General features: G+C 39.8%; 2 protein-coding genes across 3 annotated transcripts in view; one reads left to right on the top strand and one right to left on the bottom strand.

Annotated features, from left to right (window-relative positions):
- Nucleotides 1–2,595: 2,595 nt before the first annotated feature.
- Nucleotides 2,596–9,312, bottom strand: TSPAN6 (tetraspanin 6). The gene is made up of 8 exons (XM_040467241.1): nucleotides 8,912–9,312; nucleotides 7,745–7,933; nucleotides 7,393–7,467; nucleotides 6,158–6,256; nucleotides 5,523–5,657; nucleotides 5,047–5,130; nucleotides 3,557–3,662; nucleotides 2,596–2,895 (listed from the first exon to the last, which is right to left on the bottom strand). Exons 1-7 carry the CDS (start codon nucleotides 8,996–8,998, stop codon nucleotides 3,594–3,596), a joined length of 738 nt encoding a protein of 245 aa, XP_040323175.1. The 5' UTR covers nucleotides 8,999–9,312; the 3' UTR covers nucleotides 2,596–2,895; nucleotides 3,557–3,593.
- An 8,446-nt stretch (nucleotides 9,313–17,758) lies between these two features.
- SRPX2 (sushi repeat containing protein X-linked 2) overlaps nucleotides 17,759–20,370 on the top strand; it is a 24,955-nt gene continuing 22,343 nt past the window's right edge. The window contains exons 1-2 of one of the 2 annotated variants that reach the window (XM_040467240.1): nucleotides 17,759–18,150; nucleotides 19,924–20,006. In XM_040467240.1, the coding sequence (XP_040323174.1) occupies nucleotides 19,925–20,006 (82 nt within the window). In that variant the 5' untranslated portion in view covers nucleotides 17,759–18,150; nucleotide 19,924. Of the gene's footprint in view, nucleotides 18,151–19,794; nucleotides 20,007–20,370 lie in introns of both variants that reach the window. The other variant, XM_040467239.1, reaches the window with a different exon arrangement.

The raw sequence follows: 20,370 nt of genomic DNA, 5'->3' as shown, positions 1-20,370 counted from the left end.
CACCTTAAAATAAATACACCAACCCATCTACAGCTGTGGTGGTTTTTTTCTTTCTACATTCTGTATTTTATAGGTTTTTTTTTTCTTTTTAACAATGAGGGAACACTCTTAACTTTAAGAAAACTACTTAGACAACTTAAGGTTCTTCTAGGCCATCCTAGTGAAATATACCTATTTGAAAACTGGATTATCCTTTAAAAATGTTCTTCTTTAGATACTAATTCCAATAGCCAAAAATCTGATCTATTACATTTGGAAAGCCACTATTTTTCAACTGTTTTATCACTCTTTTTTTTTATTTTAAAAAGACAGTGTGCAAGGGGCAGAGGGAGAGAATCTTTTTAATTTTTATTTATTTATTTTTTAATTTACATCCAAGTTAGTTAGCATATAGTGCAACAATGATTTCAGAGGTAGATTCTTTAATGCCCCTTACCCATTTAGCCCATCCCCCCTCCCACAACCCCTCCAGTAACCCTCTGTTTGTTCCCCATATTTAGGAGTCTCTTCTGTTTTTGTCCCCCTCCGTTTTTATATTATTTTTGCTTCCCTTCCTTTATGTTCATCTTTTTTGTATCTTAAAATCCTCATGAGTGAAGTCATATGATATTTGTCTTTGAATTTTAAGCAGGCTCCATACCAAGTGTGGATGGAGCCCAATACTGAGCTCGATCCCATGACCCTGGGATTATGACCTGAGCCTAAATCAAGAGTTGGATGCTCAAACTACTGAGGCACCCAGTTGCCCCTAACACTCCATCGTAAGTCAAAAGCCCTGTCAAGGGGTGCCTGGGTGGCCCAGTCGGTTAAGCAACCAACTTCGGATCAGGTCATGATCTCACAGTTCATGGTTCTTGCCCCGTGTCAGGTTCTGTGTTGACAGCTTGGAGCCTGGAGCCTGCTTCTGATTCTGTGTCTCCCTCTCTTTCTGTCCTTCCCCCACTCGCATTCTGTCTCTCTCTCTGTGTCAAAAATAAACATTAAAAAAAAATTTTTAAATCCCTGTCAAATGTTTTCATGGAGAAGGTTCTTTGCACAGTAATTCCAAGCATAAAAAGACATGTACCCAAAGACACCATGATTCTTAACTAGTACTTTTTGTCCACTTTATAACTGTGATTGACTCCCCCTTACATCAAATTCAAGGACAGTGTGGATGCATGGCAAAGAAGAGCTAGGTTCTACTAACAGATGTGTAAAGAAAGTCAAAACCAAGGAAAGAATTCTCCACATTAGCTCAAAGTTTAGTTGATTATTAATTTCCTTATTACCCAGAAAGTACAGGTTACATCTGTCCCTATCCAACTTCTTAATGTAAGCTATACAGTCAAAATAGCCGATCTTCAGGAGAATGCCAAGCATATGCTATTTCATAATACAGAAGGTTATCTTTTCACAGGGAATACTTTTGTAAACAAATACTTTTTTGAAAATGACAGAGTCAAGACCTCAGTTTTATATTTCATATCTGAAACCATACCCTAGTAGAAATGTGGGGTTTAGCCTTTTCCATGAAAACAACCATGCCAGATTTTCTAAAAGTTAAACATGATGGTTGTAGAGGAAAACAATATTTATCATGTAAAAGATTTATATTTAGTCAAAGGCACAAACTGAAACCAAGACTATGAAAGGTGACTATAATATTGACAAGTCATATCAAACGGAAAAATACCAACTAAAGCTAATAAAGATGAATTGCTTTAAATTCCTAAGGAAAGTACAGAATTCCAACACCATTATTAGAACCTTTCAAACAGTAGGGGCAAATATAAAAACATCAATATAAACACCTTAATTTGGAGGCAAAGAAATGCAAAGTGTAACATAATATTGGTACTGCTTTTAGTCTTTAGTGCCTCAGGTTAGAGATGGATCAGACCATCCGACAACTCCAATGATGAGTACCATCCAACTGCTGGCCAGAATTAAATTATACAGTGTGACTCTCCATCAGCAAAACAGAGATTACAGAACATACAACTTGATACAAGTTGTACAATAATTTAAACTTGTCTGGGAAATGGCCAGTTCAGAAGGGTCAATTTTCTGTCACACTATATCAGTAAGCAAATTCAGAGGGATCATTTTGTAACACTACATAAAATAGCAAATTCACAGCACCTTTCAAAAGCCCCACCTTGTAGGGCACCTGGGTGGCTCAGTCGGTTAAGCATCTGACTCTTGACTTAGGCTCAGGTCATGATGTCACAGTCAGTGAGATCAAACTCTAGGGCAGGCTTTGGAGCCTGCTTAAGATTCTCTCTCCCCGGGCACCTGGGTGGTTCAGTCGGTTAAGCGTCCAACTTCAGCTCAGGTCCTGATCTCACGGCTCGTGGGTTCGAGCCCCACATCAGGCTCTGTGCGGACAGCAGAACAGCTCAGAGCCTGGAGCCTGCTTTGGATTCTGTGTCTCCCTCTCTCTGCCCACCACTACCCCTCAACTTGCATTCTGTCTCTCAAAAATGAATAAACATTAAAAAAAATATTCTCTCTCCCCCTTCCCCTCCCTTGCTCATATTCTCTCTCTCTAAAAATAAATAAAAGGCCCCAAGGCCCCACATTGAGCAAAATAAGAGTCAAGAGGAACACAGCTTTGCTTCATTTACAATTTACTAGCTCTTCCAGTGTTTCATAGTGATACAGAGGTTTCAATGATCTAACATGAATGGGCCAAAAGGTGGACCTATAGTGAACAAATGTCTTGATTGAATCAGGCTATTTATATAATTTTTCAGTGATCTAACATGAATGGGCCAGAAGGTGGACCTATATTGAATAAATGTCTTGACTGAATCAGGCTATTGATGTAATTTTTTGGTCTATTGGTAAGAAGTGTTAAGCTGTCTTCCATCCAGGCAATATCATAGTTCACAGGGGGGGGATGTAAATGTCCTAAAATTAAAGAAAAAAAGTTAATTTACTTATAACCCAAATTTCAATATCTATATTCACTTGCACACATTAGCATCTACTCTGCTAATGAAGACTTTCATGTGTTCCCAGTCAGTGGCTCAATTAAAATGTGAAGGATACCTTAAGGGATTAATTCAGCCAGCAAGAGTTTTCACGGTTTACCATTCAAATACTGGAAGTATTGAAACACATATTTCCTCCAAATCGGGTTCCAAGGTAGGCTAAATCCGTTTATGGCTCTAAGAATAGTTCACCAGGGGAGTGTGGTAAATGAAAACTCAGTAAAAGACCAGGGAAAATGCCAATATTGGGTCAAGGGCAGAGTGTACTTCCCAGGGAACCTGACAAGTAAGGTCACTACTAGGATTCTCCATTTTTTTTCCATGTAGGTACAAATTTGTCAGAAAGGGGACCACTTAGGACCTTTAGATTGATGTGTAGGTAAAACCCCGAAAGGCTCTTCTGCCCTTTGTGGCCATGCCTTGTATTTTAGAGACCTGACCTACCTATGCAGGGCTAACACAGTACCAACAAGACTTGAATGCACCACTCAGCAAGGCCTTGGCAAACTCAGTCCATCCATCACATAAACAGGCTGAAGGAAACACCAAGACAGAGTTGAGGACTAAAATGAACATACCTTAAAATTGGAGAGGAGTCAGCCCATGATTTGCTGATTACACTATCTCATACTGGTTATTTGTTATGGCTCGAGAGAGGCAGTAGGCTAGAAAGATTCCAATCAGCTAAAAACAAAATACAAAAACAATTAAACACACACACACACACACACACACACACACACACACACACACACACAAAAGAGCTTAAAGACCTCAGGATATAGGTTTATTTTCCTTTCACGTCTAATTCACTAATAATTTCCTGAAGTTTTTCTCGACAGCTGTGTTTGATACTCAGCAGCACCTAAATAACATTCAAAGAATATAAAGGAAGTTTTACCACTACTGTGACCTGGAATTTCACAACAGTCACTGACAAAAGTCCTAAATGTCATTAAGTTTTGGGGAAACTTACCAGATAACTTATCAGCTATCAGAACAAAAAGGATTTGGCTTAGCATAAGCATCTCATCACATAAAATCTCCATCTGTGAAGGCTGTTCCATAAGCAAACCACTAGCCACAGGTGGCTTTTGAGCACTTCAAATGGGGCTAGATTGAGGCATTCAATTTTTTATTTCATTTAATTAGAACCTTTCAAACGTGCTAGTGGCTATTCTATTAGTACAGATTGAGATACAGCTATATCTGCTATTTTAGAAATGCATTAAGGTTAGACTTCCAAAACCAATCACATAGGTCAAAATGAAGTGTATCAATTCTTTCAGTTTTATCTCCACGATGTTTAATATAGGAAAACCTCCCAACCCCTAAAAAAAATTGTTTAGAGCCACAACACAAAATTTTCATGTCACAGTGAGAAGTAGCACAACTCAGAAAATACAATTTGACCCACAACATAGCACATACCCAACGTAACAGGCACATATTCAATGTGGGGATCGTGTCATCAAAATTTTTTAAGTCAGACCTTATATGCAACTCATCAGGCAGTTGCAGCCCAGGAAAGAAAAATCTGAATTATGTAGAATCTTTACGGCACCGAAAAACACTGTTCCCATCTATCTAATGCTTTTGTTTAATTAATAAACTATGATGCTGGAAAACTGCCATTCCCAACAGGGAACCAGGTATGTACTACTAGGAGGTAATTCTAAGTCTTGCTTTTTGTAGTTTCAAAGCATGACAGGCTATGGTCAAAGAGCCGGTAAACCGAGAATAAAATTTAGAGAATTCTAATTGTGGAAAACAGTGCGGGAAAACATAAGATCCAAGGCATCAAATACTGGAATGAAAATAGCAAAACATCCCCTCCAAAATAAAACAAAGCTACTGTTTTCTTTACTGGGTCTATTTAAGACCCAAACGCAAATGATTGACTCCATATGTGTCTTATATAAAATAAAAGTCATGCAATACTGTGATGAGAAGCTGACACTTTGTGAAAATGTGACTTCTCTGGAAGTGCCCTGAATCCTTCACAGTGGAAATATTCTAGCTTACATCTAACAAGAGTGACAAAATACTCCTAACTACAAGGACTTACCTGGAAGCAAGCAACTCCAAAGGAAATTCCTGCAACCACTCCCATTTCTGACTCTATAATGGTCATCACCTTTATAAAACAACCCTAATGGGAGTGGAAAATAAAATATTAAGTACAGCACAAGCAACAAGGAACACTTCTGCCAAAACAGGAGCTTTAGCTACCACTGCCTTTGTCATTGTATTAAAATTTACTCTTTTATATAACAAATCTTATCTCCTCTCAGGCACAATGTTCTCGACAGAAGTTTGAAGAGTAGAAGTTCCACCTCTTGGATTATGCATTTAAAAGTGTTATTTGCTCATTGTGTGAACTCAAGTGAAATTGTCTGAGCTTCAGTTTCCTCATTTACTCAATGAGACTAATACTTGCCCTGCCTATTTCTGATTATATTTATTGTGACTAAAAATTAAAAATGGAGTCAACTCTGTATTCAGTTAATATTTTCAAATAAAACAATTTTAAAGGCTCCTTACTTCATTGTTTACTTTATCAGCATCTCTCTGTGGAGAACAATTTTCAAGTTTGCAGCAACTCTTGGGAAATCCTTTTTCTAAGTAATAATTAGTATCCTTCCAATCTCTATAGTCGGTGACACCACAACAATGCAACTGAAAAAAAAAGCACATTTATAGTTTACATCATTGTAGTCAAACATTTAACCTATCATCTTAGACTGCAATTTGTCCTCAAAACAATATTATACTCAATGATCCCTATCCTAATATTTTTAAGTGGCTGTCCTCAATCAGCATTGTAATTCAACAGATTAGCACCTTTTTTTCCCCTAATAACAAGTGTAACATTTTTGCACTGGACTCACTTTCCTGCTCTAGTTGGTACTAACAGTACTTGGTCTGTGATGTGAAGAGTGAAGAGGTGTACATGTGAGGAGAATGATTAGGAGAAAATGGAGATATGTGACTTAGTATCATCCCACACTTCTTTCCAGGGACCTATCTTTCCAGGGACATATTTTCTCCTGATCAAAGATTGTAATGAGAATATCATACAAGTGGACAACACCTAGTAGCCAGGGGCCTATTTCTCTTCTCTAAGGAGATAAGGAATGTGTTCCCCACTTGAGAAGCCACCACCTATGACCACTTACCGTATTTTGAATCTTGTCTACTGCATCGCTTCTATAATCTCCCGTAGAGTTATACTGCTTTATAGTTTTCTCATAATTATTCTTAAAACTGTTCTTAATCTACAGCAAAGAAATACAATGCTAGTAAATAAAAATTCTACAAAGTCTCTTAGGTTTCTATGTCAAATAAAAAATCCCCATATCTGACCAATGATCATATCTTTGACGATAACAACATGTATGGTAATTAATTTCTACGGTGCAATCCTGTCCTCTATGGGATATAGTCTAGTTGAGAGGATTACTAAGCAAAACATTACAATAAAAGATGATAAACACTCAAGTTCAAAGTGCTATGGGAGCATTTATTCAAGTGGCAGCTCTGTACTCCTGTATCCCTCCCCAAGTTTTTCTCTACTTTAAGTACAAATTTGATGCCTGTAAAATTTTTAAGCTACAAAACCTTACTTTGGGAGACTGTACTACCACACTTTGTAAAACACTCTCATTGAAGAACCTTCACTACTCACCAAATGATTCCCCAACCCCAGGTTTAACAGTGGAACTCTGATTTCTGATTCAATATTAAAGTTTTGATGATTTGCACTAAGTATATCCAATCTGTTAGAAATATGTGGCATAATGGGGCACGTGGGCAGCTCAGTCAATTAAGCATCCGACTTCAGCTCAGGTCATGATCTCACAGTTCGTGAGTTCAAGCCCGGCATCAGGCTCTGTACTGACAGCTCAGGGCCTGGAGCCTGCTTCAGATTCTGTGTCTCCTTCCCTCCCTGCCACTCCCCTGCTCATGCTCTGTCTCTCTCTCTCAAAAATAAATAAACATTAAATAAATAAAAAAATAAATATGTGTGGCATAAGTGGAGAAGGTATCAATCTTGTGTTATAAATTTTGTGCTTTAAATATTGTCCTATCAGTAAAGTTATAAATTGTACTATCTTCACTCCAGTAGGTACTTGTACACAGAAAAAGAACTGGAAATACATGTCATTATGGGTACCTGTAATTTCCTTCTGTGATTGTCAGTCTTTACAATTTTCTAATTTTTTTATTAAAAATGGGTTAGAATTTTTACAAGAAAGCCATTATTGTCAGCTACAGGCAGAAAAAATAAGCATTACATAAAAGTAAGCTTTAAGAGTGGTTTTTGAACTTTTAAAAATTGCCTTTAACTCTGTTTTTTATGTCTAGGAGAATAACTTTTAACATATTAATAGGTTGCCTAATTCAAGCTTACCTCATGTCTAAAAACAAATCCTACGATGGCAGCGACCAGTTCAACCAAAAAAATAAGAGTCAGAAACATTGCATACTGTGGGATAAAAAGAAAGTCCAGGTCAGCATAAATAAGATACATCACAGCAGCAAAGAGAGTCAAAGAAAAATATAGTCTGCTCAATCAGTTCAGCATGTTTTTATTAAAAAGGACAGGGGAAACACAACAAAAGTGGGAACTGGAAGGTGAAGTGTTACTTGGGAAGTAACGGGAAAAATCCTAAAGGACCGTGGCCAGTTTCAAGAAACAAAGCCTACAACATATAAGACTCTTCTAAAACCAAGAATCAATTCTAAGGAAAACAAGGACTCACCAGTTTTAGCATCCATGCAGAAGCTCGGCAGGTAGCAAAACAGCCAAAGGTGCCCAAAAGAATAATGACAGTGCCGGTGCCAATGAGCACGAAGGGGACATTGGTGGCCTTCTCATTTAAAAGGGAAAAATAATTCTCCAGGCTCACCTTGCCCCAAATGCCAACGGCAAGAAGGATAACACCAGTGATCTATGTGGGAAACCAGAGAACAGAAAGTATAATATACACTGTATAATAGAGAACAGAAAGTATAATATACACAGCAGCACCTTCAAACCACAAACCACTGGGTATTTAAGATACAATAGGTGTACGAATTTAGCAGTCTGTGGCCACAGAGCTGTGGCTGGGATATGGGAGACAAGGGGTAGGAAGGGGATCTTCACAAAAGGACAAGCCTTGATAAATCCACGCTAGATCACCAGGTAACCCAGGAAACCAGGGCAAAACCAGGGGGGCTGCTAGAGAAGGCATCTTAACAAAATTCTTAAACTTCATCTTTTTTTTTTTGTTTTGTATAAACAGAAGTCTGTGGCATATCTGTCTTAGGAATAACAACTTATTTAACTGCTTTACTCCTGCCCTAGGAAGAACACCTTCCTGGAGAAGGGAAAAAAAGTGTTTCTAGGAGTTCCTGAAACTTCCCCCTCCCCCAACCCCAGTTCGGAGTTGAGCACAGCGTACAAAAGGATACTACACAAAAGCAAGCCGGATGGTAGGTTGGCGGGAGTGCAGCCATTAGTATACTTACCTGTGAAATACTCCACTCTTACGAAGCAGTGAAAAGAAAGAGACTATTAAGCGAGTGAGCCCTCAGAGGGGAGGGACAAGCCTTGCCTCTCGAAAAGGTCCGGGGACACCCTCTGAGAGCTCTGGGGTGTTAACTCCCTTCCTCGTACCCCGCCTCAAATTCGAATCCTAAGCGCGTCTGTGTCCCAGCACAGCCTATTGGCTGCCACCGTCCAGCACTCCGACCCCGGAGCGGGCAAGATGCCCGAGCAAGACCCAGGCAACTCATTGCCACCGTCAGGGTCACTGCGGCGACAGCCGGCCAACCCCCTCCCGCGCCTCCCTCCCCACCCCGGACCTGAGCGCCCTCTGCTCAGCGTCACACCCCCCCACCAAAGCCCGCAACCCCACCCGCCCCCGGGCTCCTCCGTTTCTCACCCAGAAGATGAAAGTGTAGATCAAGAGGACGCTCTTGAAACAAGTAATGACTGGTTTGGTCTGCAGTCTCCGAGACGGGGACGCCATGATTAGCTCAGGACCCTGCCCCGCCGCACCAGGCGAGCGGAGTAGAGCAAGAGAGACGCAGAGTCCCCGAGTCTCCCCGGAAACTGACGGAAACTTACGAGCGTCTACAACTGAGAAGAGCCGGAAACACTGTACAATTTTCTAGAGGGTAAAATCCGGGAGGCTATCCGGAAAGTGACGACAATTTCTGTGCGCCCCCTGCTGAAGGTTACCGAAAACCATACACAAAGTTCTATTGTCGGGAATTTCTTAGATCTTCAAGTAGAGCTTTCTTAATTTTTTCTCTCAAGGAATCTTTCCCGCTCCCCACCCCTCCCTACCCTTATAACTTGATCATATTGTTCTATCACCAGGAGTGCCAGCAGCACTCTGAGATTCGGCCTTGCCCGCCCCTGGTGCCCTAAAGGGAAAGAAAGGAATGAAAAAGAGGTTAAAAGTGATCTAAGAATCTTTTATTACATGGCTAAATATCCTCAAGAAATATATTTCCAATGAGAAAGTGTATTACAAAGCGACACGTACAGTCATATGTTTTTAGACAAAAACTGAGGAAAAGTAAAATTTACCTGAGTGGTGGTATTAAGCTGATTTCTTTTTCACTTGTTCTGTGATTTTCAATTTTTGAACATTGTTTCATGTGGTGGGGAGCGGGGCATTAAGAGTGAATGGACTGTGGGAAGTAATCACTTCTTGAAAGAATTCCAAAGTTAGTATGAGAGATTGTTAATGAATTTGACAATTTTCCTACAGAAATTTGCAAAATCCATTATCTTTCTCCTCTGTTATCCTCTAAACAATTGGAAAGTCGAGGGAAAATGTTCTAAAGTGATTAATATTGAAATGTAACATCAGTATCAACAGTAAAGTTTTAAAAAGGGAAGGTGCTACTGAGAATGTCAGGTAAGTGTGACCTCCCCCCTCCACATTTTAAATGTTAAAACTGAACGGCACTGTATATTTGAGCCCCCTGGGTTTTCAGATCGAGAACCAGCTGATCACAGAGAGGCTGAAACCGAAAGTCACACAACTAACAGCAAAGCCAAAATTAGAGATCACTGTGCTTTTTGATCCCCTCCCCTGTTACACCAGCCGCATATGGTATTGAGTTGTGGCGTGTCTGCCATCTCCCTAAAATTCTCCCAATTGCTTAGATCTTCCTAGAACTTGAGACAGTGTGCTCCTGAGGAGTTAAACTGCTTACAGAATGGGATCAATCACCCAAAAGTTTTCTGTCCCAAATGTCCAGAGGCAGCCCTGAGTGAATCCAAGGGGTAAAGTGGAACAAAAGAAACCCAGCCCTCTTCAGGGTCTCTGAAACATTGGTGACAAAAGCTGAGGCTCTTTTTGTTTGGGGCTTGAGTTCAGGAAAGGCCAAATGTAAAGACAAGCCTCCAGATAGTTGAAAGGCCTAGAAAATTTGAACTATGCAAATCTGCAGAGCCCTAAAGGGTATTTAAAGTTCCTTGTTACATCTGTGAAATAGGGAAATCTCATAAAGGATTCATGTGCATGTGCTTTGCTCAGCACACAAGAATAAGCATATATTTGAGCTATAAGTTAATTCTATGCCTGTAGTTACAGGGAAAAAAGAAATGAGCCTAGACCTTATAGATACTCACTGTTTCCTGCTTTCTGGTACCTCTTAGGCTTCAAGAGTGACTAAATGAGCCATTGAAATTGCCCACAATTTAAATAGGTCATTTACTTTTCATGGGAACCTCAGAATAGAGAGGTTTTTTTTATCTAGTCAGGTTCAAAGCAATTCACAAAATGAATTAAATACAAATGAATTAAGGAAGTGCTATAGGCATCCTGGTCTCCCATTTTACTTAGGAACATTAGTTAAATCCCTAGCATTCATCTTTCCAGGAATTCAGGACAGGTATAATCAAGAAGAAAAGAAAGATTACCAATGGGTGTGAAGACTCAATTTTCTGATTAATGGAAAATACATACTTTGTGAAATTTTCTCTGGCCCTTCTTGCTCCCTCCATAAAAATATATACTTGTGAGAAAAAATAGTTACTTCTAGGAAATCTGAGTTGATACCTAACACCAACAATACTATAGATATGTATGCTCCTTTATCCCTATGGTAAGACACAGAACATTTAAGTTTCAACCAAAAACAACTTAACTCTTAAGGAAAGTTTATAATTGTACATTCCTAGTAAACTATGGATGGCACTTAAAGTATGGAAGTGTATTTTTTTCCTATTAAATCATGTATGTAGATGACTCCACATTTCTATGTTATGTATAATGAACTGGTTGATCTATATTATAGCACACAGAGTATGTATTAAGGTGTGGTTTCTTTTTTTTTTTTAATTTTTTTTTTCAACGTTTATTTATTTTTGGGACAGAGAGAGACAGAGCATGAATGGGGGAGGGGCAGAGAGAGAGGGAGACACAGAATCAGAAACAGGCTCCAGGCTCTGAGCCATCAGCCCAGAGCCTGACGCGAGCCTGACGCGAGCCTGACGCGAGCCTGACGCGAGCCTGACGCGGGGCTCGAACTCACGGACCGCGAGATCGTGACCTGGCTGAAGTCGGACGCCTAACCGACTGCGCCACCCAGGCGCCCCAAGGTGTGGTTTCTTAACTAAGGTGTAAGTTCTTCAAGGGCAAAGACTGAGTGTCCAGTGAGTGTGTGCTGTTTCTTGAAGGATGGGAGTAAAAGACAATATCAGTCCCCTATGCAATCCATCACATCATCACTGACATAAGCTTAACATCACAAGTGGGCATTTACTGTATTGCTTTATATTGCTATATATATAAAGAAGAGGTGATGCCCAGACTTTTTTGCTTGAAACTTTGCTTTAAATATATACCACAGAAACAGAAAACAAGAAAGTTACATTGACTTGGTCACACAGAGCTTCCCTGTACTTTGAATATTGTCTTAGGACCAGCTCCTATAGCATCATGCCAGATGTCTGAGATCCAAGAGAGCAACTACTAGAGAATGAATATTGCACCAACAGTCTTTATCCTAAAATTTTATCCTAAAAATTTAAAAGCCTAACATATAAACACATGGAGAGAATGGGTAAAGTATACATCTCTGCAACTATAAACACTGAGGGAAGGTTATCAGGAAATATAGCAGATGTCAATTTTGAGAGAAACATGTGCCATAACTACAAGAAATGAGGTTGAGGAGGCTCTAAGTAAATGCAAAGCTTTCTCCCTAGGCTAAATAACAGCATGTGAGGGGTTCTCATATTAAAACAAGTATCAAGGGAAGTCTTGTTAACTTCTTGTCATCTTAAATGGAAGCTTCCTCTGAAGCTTAGATTTGTACCACGTTCTGGAAGGGAGTTTCCTTGTGAGCCCACAAGCAAAGAAATATTTTTGTGGCTGAAGAGAAAATGAAATAGTTAAAGCAAAAGCCACATCTAATTTCCAAGAATGTGTTGATTTTCCGCCTCTCCCTTCCTCTACCACTTACAATGCTGCTTTGTTTGAATAACAGTCAGTGCCAAATTAAACCAAAGGCTGACACAGAATTTAATATTCCTATGGCTGCAACACCTTGCACCATTGCCTCTCACTCTGCTACACCCTCTTACCCTGCTGCCATGTCACAAAACCCAGAAGTTCAGTTTACTTCAAATTTAGGCCTGGGTCTGGGCCCAAACCCAGACCAAAGGGGCATCTAATCCCACCTAAAGTAATATAAGTAGTAATTCTGTAAGTCATAAGATACATATATTCTTTAAAGCATTAATATTGTAATACTTAATTGTACTATTGATATTACATTCTATTGTATATTTATATTATATATAGTATTATCAATATTACATTCCATTGTATATTATATATTGTAACTATAATATTGAGCATTGAATATGTACTGTTGCTAAGCGCTTGACAGGTGGTACCTCATGCATACATCACAAGAGCTACCTTATTGTGAGGTCAAGACTACCACTGCGCTCACTTTACAGGTGAGGAAACAGGTTCAAAAAGGCTAACTTGCCTAAGACCAAGCCCCTCCACCTTCTGTTTCTCTCATCAGAAATAGGGTCCACTCTATGATGAGACATGGCTGCCATTGTATAAATAGATGTCTTGGCTGGGAATAACCAAGCAAAGACTGCTATATTCAGATGTTTAACCACAAACAAGGGCTCTTAGAATCCCCTGAGTCATAAAAACCTCAATGATTTCCCCAATTCTTCCTTGTACTTGGGGGTTTTGTTGAGTTTTACTTTTGCCTTCATTCCAATAGCCCAATCACCTAAGACATAACCCTGCCTATCCCAGAGTGGCAAAGTAGAGAGTTCAGTACTTTTTCTGGTTCAATCTGTTTTCCTCCCTCTTTATGACCACAAAAACACTTGTTTGATGCTGAAAATATGGGGGAAAGGCAAATATTTTCCTTAAGTATTGTTGCTCTTTGTTTTACATTCCATATTCAGTAGGGATTTGTGTCCCTTTCTATTAATTTCCTGTAACCTTCAAGATTAAGTTTAAGTGTTGTTCTTTGGAATTTAAACTATGTCTCCCCCAGGAAATATGATATCAGCTTATTTCCTACTGCTTTTCCAACATGAATTTCCTGTTCCACAATAAGCCAGTATGATTATCTCCCAATAAACAAGATCTGTTCCCTGTTCCCTTCCCATTCTCCAACCTCACTCAAAATTCCTACTCCTTACTTAAGGTACATCCCAATCCCAACTCAACGAGAGTGTGAATCTACCCCCTTTAACCATCTCCCCACACTAACCCACACACACCTCTTTTTCTAGCATCAGAGCTCATAGTCTGACCACTCACATTAACTCAGATCCTTAGCCAATTACTATGGTACCTGCTTGCTTCTCTACTTACCTGTCTTACATCCTGCTGTCTACATGTTCAGAAACTACTGAAAAGCCAGTGTGGCAGGGCTCTTGCACCCCCTTTTATACTCTCCCCAACACCCTAGGACACAATGCTTAATTGATGAACTCATTTGGTTTCAACCAATCCCTGTTGAGCCCTTTGGTTACAGCTGGTCTCTGAGACTAACCACTTAGTAGTGACTTAAGGTTTGATCAATTCAATTAAATAAACTAAATAAATGTCTAAGCCATCCCAACATTACACTATCACAAACAAAACAATTAAGTTGAGCTGCTGGATAATGTCTTTGAACATTAATACTCCCTATCCTAGGAACCAGTAAAAAGACACCAACTATTTCATTCAGAATATATCTTATCTCTTATTCACATAATGACCTTACCATTTTCAGTTTCTAATACCTTTTATAGAATCCCTTCAACTACCTTTGGCTAAGTGCACATCATAAAATTTAAAAAACACCTCTTGTTTATTTTCTTAAAATCTCATATTACACATTACAACCATCAGATTAACATCATTTAAACAGGTAATTTGAACATCATCATTTAAATAGATAATTCATATGTACATAAGTTTCCTGAACAGGAATATCTTTATTCCTATTGTGTCTTGTGTATTATTATTTCTTCTGTGAAATTCTCTTCTTTGTCTGTTTTTCATTCACTTTTTTTCCATCTACTCCTTTCATATTCTCCATGAATATTTTCCTCCCTTTCTAGCCCTGATCTTGTCTGCTTTTAAAAAGCTCATAATATACAATTAGGGACCCATAGAAATGAGAAATACTCTTGAATGGTATTAAAATTCACAATTTCATGTCAATTTGCCTTAGTGTTCTAAGGAAGTTTTTTCTACTTTAGTTTTGTTAAGCTTTGCTGAGACCTTATCTAGGCAAGTCAGTTTCCACATCTAACATTTCTTGAAATAATATGTTATTGACTGCCGAGGAACTTCGTATTGAATGTCTTCATGTTGAAAATAGTACTGAACTTTAAGAACTTTACATTTGTTTATGTACAGATGTTGTCGGTCTCTTTGTGTGTCTTTGTCTTATCTTCCCAACCAAATCACAGAGAGGTGTTTTATTTAACCTGACACCCACAATGTCTGACACAGTGTTATCCACACATAGTGGATGCTGAAGAAATGCTGGGTTTTTTTTAAATGACCCCTCTTATTTTGCATAAGCTTTTCATCTTGCCCATCTTTGTGCTTCACAGAACTGCTGCCAGTCTCAATATACACTTACTTTGATCTCCCTATGATTTCCATATTCTCCTCCTTCACTTTCTTCTTTAATTTCTCTCTGCCACACCTCTGTCCTGCTCCCTCCAGCTATGAGTGGGACATGAGGCCTTACACAGCATCCTCAGCCTAGCATGTGCTAGGCTCTGGGTTGTGTGCTGGAGAAATGTGGAAGACTAAGGCAAGGTTGTTGCCCCCTAGGCTCTCATGGTCTGGGAGGGGACAAAGATGAGTCTGAGATGAACAAACTAGTAAAGCAGAGGATAGTGATTGTCATGGGTAAACAATGACAATGAATGTGATAAACTTGTAATTGAGATATGTACAAAGTAATGTGATAGAAAAGGAAGACAAACCCGATCTCGCTGGGGTGGGCTGAGGGAAATTTCTCAGCAGCAAAGGTGGATACAGTTTCAACAGTCCAGGAAAGGGAGGAAAGGAATACAGGGTAGAGTCAGTATGCCTGGGCAAAGGTACCAAAGTATGAAAGGAAGAGTAAGAAATTCAGTACGACCTGATGAAGTGAATGTTTAAAACTAGGCTGAGGACATAGATGGGGTTTGCTTGTGAAGGATATGGAATTCCCTGCTAAGAGCTCAGACTGTACTCTTTGCCAAGAGGGTTTTTTTTTTAAGAATGAAAACAACCCTACTAGAAATTATTACTCTGCTCTCTCTCCCTCTCTATTACACACACACACCCACACACACACACACACACACACACACACACACACACATGCACTTAATAGATTTACTATTTCCTAACACCTGAGTTTAGAGTAAATTTTTATATCTGAGTAAAAAGGCCTCACAATCTGGCCCTACTGTATCTATTCAGTTTTGTTCCCTATCACTCTCTTGATCTGTCTAACCAGTTTGCCCATTCCCCTCTGACCTAACTGTGAGCTATTATTTATATGGTTTCCCTTGCCCCAGAGAAGACCAAGGCCTACCTCTCCCCACAGAGTGTTCACACAGTCCTCACAGTCTATACCATAACTTTTAGAATTTTATATGGTCATATATTATTTTCAAATTGTTTATGTCCCCCTTATCTCCCCTCCTAAACATAAATCCTCTGGGAGCTGTAGAGTAAGATTCATTAGATGAAGGATCAAACACTTCATGTTCACCACTGTTCTCTGTTCTTAGCTTATATCAGATGTCCAATGAAAGCTAATTCCCTAAACACACACAATTGTAATCAAGAACATTTTTATTGAATGTCTGCCTCCTACATTCCATGATGGCAAGGATTTTTTTCAATGTTTATTTATTTTAAGAGAGAGAGCAAGTGTGTGAGTGGGAGGAAGGTCAGAGAGAGAGGAAGAGAGAGAATCCCAAGCAGGTTCTGGCTGTCAGCTCAGAGCCTGAAGGTGGAGGGGGAGGGGGGACTCAGATCACAACGTGAGCCAAAATCAAGAGTCAGTCGCTTAACCTACTGAGCCACCCAGGGGCCCCAGGGCAAGGTTTTTTGTCTCTTTTGTTCACTGATGTTTCTCAAGTACCTAGAACAGTATGTGGCATATAATACATGCTCAATTAAAACTGTTGAATTAATTATGCGTTAGGATGCCAGGGATTTTGTCTGTCTACCATCCTTAACATAGTAGAAGCATGATAAACTTATTGAATAAATGAGGCCAAGATTGTCTTCATTTTTTTAAATTTTTTAATGTTTATTTATTTTTGAGAGAGAGAGAGAGCACAAGTCGGGAAGGGGCACAGATAGAGGGAGACACAGAATCTAAAGCAGGCTCCAGGCTTTGAGCTGTCAGCACAGAACCTGACGTGGAGCTTGAACCCATGAACCATGAGATCATAACCTGAGCCGAAGTTAGAGGCTCAACCGACTGAGCCGCTAGATGCCCCTGTCTTCAGTTTTTTATACCACTGTCACACTGGTGAACACATAGTAGACAGTCAATACATATTTCTGATTGGTGGATTGGAAATGAAACAGGCTTGCTAGTGAATATTTTATTATCAGAAGCACAATTCTTCCCTTTATAACTGAGAAGAGGTTACTAATTTGCTTGCACACACAGTGAAGAAACCCTTTCTACAGCACCTAAAAAAGTTCTACAATCACTGATTTTTCAAGGATGGAAATGCCCACTCTGAGAGGAGGAAGAATGTGGGAAGCTGCTGTGCACTATGTTAGAATACTCTCATTACCAGATACTAAAAAGAAAGGTTGATAAGTGAAGCATATCCCTCCATCAGAGGTCACTGGTAAATAGCTTAGTCAGGGCTATAATCTTGCCATGCACAGATCATCTAGGTGTGCTTGAATAGGCTCCCCCTAAAGCCTCTCTAAGCATGCTTTCCCTGCACTCTTATTACAGGAATCAGTCTTGATTCTTCAGGCAAAAAGTGCATGATATTTTTTGTAAACAACATAATCTTATCAGAAACTAAAGTCCATAGAAGTTAGGTCATCAGTGAGATAGTTTCAAAGTGTGTTCGACCTTGTATATATGGATGGCAAGGCAACTGAAGAGCTGGGAAGTACTCAAGAATTACAGGGGAAATCTCTAGGGAATGTCAAAGTCAGCTACACTCTTCCCCTCTCCTTGGAGTTTGTGAAATTCCTTTTAATTCAATCCTGATGTCATGTTGAGTCATAAAAAGAAGTGTTCTTCAGCACACCACATCTCTGGAGGCCCTTTAGCCAGCCTCTGTTAGTTATTACTATACTCATGGGCTCTGGGCCAGCACCTTTCACACTTTCCCTCTGTTCTGTGGCAGATGGACTGTGTTCCTCTAATCCTTGTGTTCTTTCTCCCCCATCTCTCTAAAGTCCTTCTCTGAGGGAGGAATAGCTTATAGCTTTGGGGATAATACAGCTTTAAGGAAACTTTTGGCAGATGTGGATGTCCTAACATCTGGGCAGTGTTAACAGAATCCCGGAGGCCCGGACGGACCAAGAGCCACTCGTTCTAGGAATGGTAAAGTAGAAGTTTTTCCGACTGATGAGAGGAGCACAGAGGAAGGAGAAAGAGAAGGAGAAAGAGAGCACAAAAAAATATAAAACAGGTAAGTAAGATCTGCTGCTGAACCCCTCTACATTATACTACCTCATTTCACAATCATCAAAGGTAATGAGACCTAGGACATGGGCAATATGGGTTGTAGTGGGGGGTGGGTTCTTTTATGAAACTGGATTATATGCTACTTGCCATTTGAACCATGACCTGGCTGCAGATACAGGTTCCCACTACCTTCCTGACCCGCAGCAGAGGGTGGCTGACTCCCAGTGAGTCAGGTTTTCAGTCTCCGATCAGGGAGGAGATAGTCAGGGAAGCAGTCACAGATGCAGAGTACCAGGACCAAGGAACTGGATTGAGACTGCATATGTGAGAGGGGTCAGTGATTAGTTTATTTAGCTGTTCATTTTCCTGGATCTCTCTTGAATCCTCCCTTTCTTGTCCTTTTGTTCCCTCTTTATGCTTTTATCTCTTTCCTTCAGCCCTAACAGATTTTCTTTTTCTAGCTTCCTTCCCACATCTTTCCACTTTCCTTGCCTCCCTTGCTTGTTCTCAATTTTTTTTTTTCTATTCTGCTTCCTTGCCAGTGTCTGGGCAAAATCTGAATTGAAGTGGAAAATGAATTTTTGCCATTCTTGGACTTTTCACATCCCTTAGGGACTCTGGCCAGAATCTGCCATCTTTTGTTTCTCCATTTCTGGAACTGACTCCTCCCCTGAGCATGGCATTTCATTGACATCATGTGGGTGAATGGGTGCTTACTGAAAAGTTCAGTGACCAGTTTATACCAATAAGCAGCAAGTTTTAATACTGTTTTGGATGAATTATTTGCCTACTGGGAACCTCAAAACTCTCATCCCATTGTGAAGACAGGACAGGAAGTGAGAAGGCAATTGAAGCTTGCTCACCCTCTCCTCATGTCCCTCAATAGGTTTTTCCAACGTCACAGACTTCCTGCTAGCTCAGCAGAATAAAACAAGAAGATTAGGCTAGACTTAAAAGCCAAAAGCCACTACCAAACCACTAAGTCTCAAAACCCAAAGCTAAGAAAATATCCAGACCATAGTTAATGTCTGAGAGACTAGAGAAAGGAAACATGTAGTCCTGTCTAATACAAAGTGGGGTATAATAATATCTAATATATATTGATTGCTTCCCTATGTGCCAGGCAATAATCTATTGTATAAGGTAGATACTATTAAGATTCCCATTTTATAGATGAGGAAACTGAGGCTCAGGGAAGTTAAGAAAGTTTTCCAAGACCCCATAGCTAATATGGACAGAATTGGATACACATACAGATCTGTGTAACTCCAGAGTTCAAGCTCTTAGTCCATATATGCTAATTCTTTCCCAGATTAATGGTTAGGAAATGCTAGTTAAACAGATGAAACCATCAACTGGCAGCTTTTAGATCGCAGGATTCCCTCTTGGTTCTATATGACTTTATGTTGGCCCCTTCCTGATTTTGGTTCCTCCATGTCCCTGTCTATAATTTGGACAATGAAACATTTGCATCTGATCTCACCATGGTTAATTGAGAATTGATTGTTTTATGTCATCCTCGTCCTGGGAGGAAAAGAGATCAGAAATAACAAATAGAGTCTTGCTATTCTATAAAGTGGAAGGTCCTTACAGAGGACACAATATAACAGGCATTCAATAATCTAAAAATTTCTCTTCTTCCTCACAGATCCGCATTTCTGCTTCTCACTTTTGGAAGTTCATTGATGGCTGATTTATGAAAGATATTTTCTTTTCCCTGGTACTTCTGGCCACATATCTCTATTCTTGTCTCCCTAACCTCCCAACTTCTTTTAAGGATGGCTGGTCAACTAACCCAAAGAGGAGCTCTATCTATCCTGCTCTTCTTCACTCCAGCAGTGACAGCAACATGGTATGCAGGTAAGTTTTAGGATCTGTTGCCCATTATTTCCATGGAAGGCAAGACCTAGACTAAGCATTAGAGAAGGGAGAGTTAGACTGCAATAAGAGACAAATAAAGAAAAACTATTTGCACCAACAAAGATGGTTAAACATTCCAACAGGCTACCAAGGGAGGCTTTTGAGGCAAATAAGAGATATTTGAAAACAGGCTGCATCAGCACAAAAGTGAGAGGGTTGGACAGTATGACTTTTGAGGCCATTGTCTCACCTGCTCAGCACTCAGCTTCATCTCTCCGTCCCTTTCTCTCTCTCTTTCTGTTTCTCTCTCTCATCTGGTGTGTGTGTGTGTGTGTGTGTGTGTGTGTGTGTGTGTGTGTGTGTG

This window comes from Herpailurus yagouaroundi, unplaced genomic scaffold (genome assembly GCF_014898765.1).
Source record: "Herpailurus yagouaroundi ecotype Mexico unplaced genomic scaffold, PumYag 67383, whole genome shotgun sequence".
In the NCBI taxonomy this organism is placed as follows: domain Eukaryota; kingdom Metazoa; phylum Chordata; class Mammalia; order Carnivora; family Felidae; genus Herpailurus; species Herpailurus yagouaroundi.
Note: the sequence above shows the minus strand (reverse complement) of the source record. Positions and strands in the feature narration are given on the sequence as shown.

Excerpts from the sequence above, each read along its gene's own strand:
- TSPAN6 (XM_040467241.1), bottom strand. The coding sequence starts at position 8,998 with ATGGCGTCCCCGTCTCGGAGACTGCAGACCAAACCAGTCATTACTTGT. Across the intron at positions 7,934-8,911 it reads TCTACACTTTCATCTTCTGG|ATCACTGGTGTTATCCTTCT; the intron begins GTGAGAAACGGA and ends TTTCCCACATAG. Across the intron at positions 5,658-6,157 it reads TAGACAAGATTCAAAATACG|TTGCATTGTTGTGGTGTCAC; the intron begins GTAAGTGGTCAT and ends TTTTTTTTTCAG.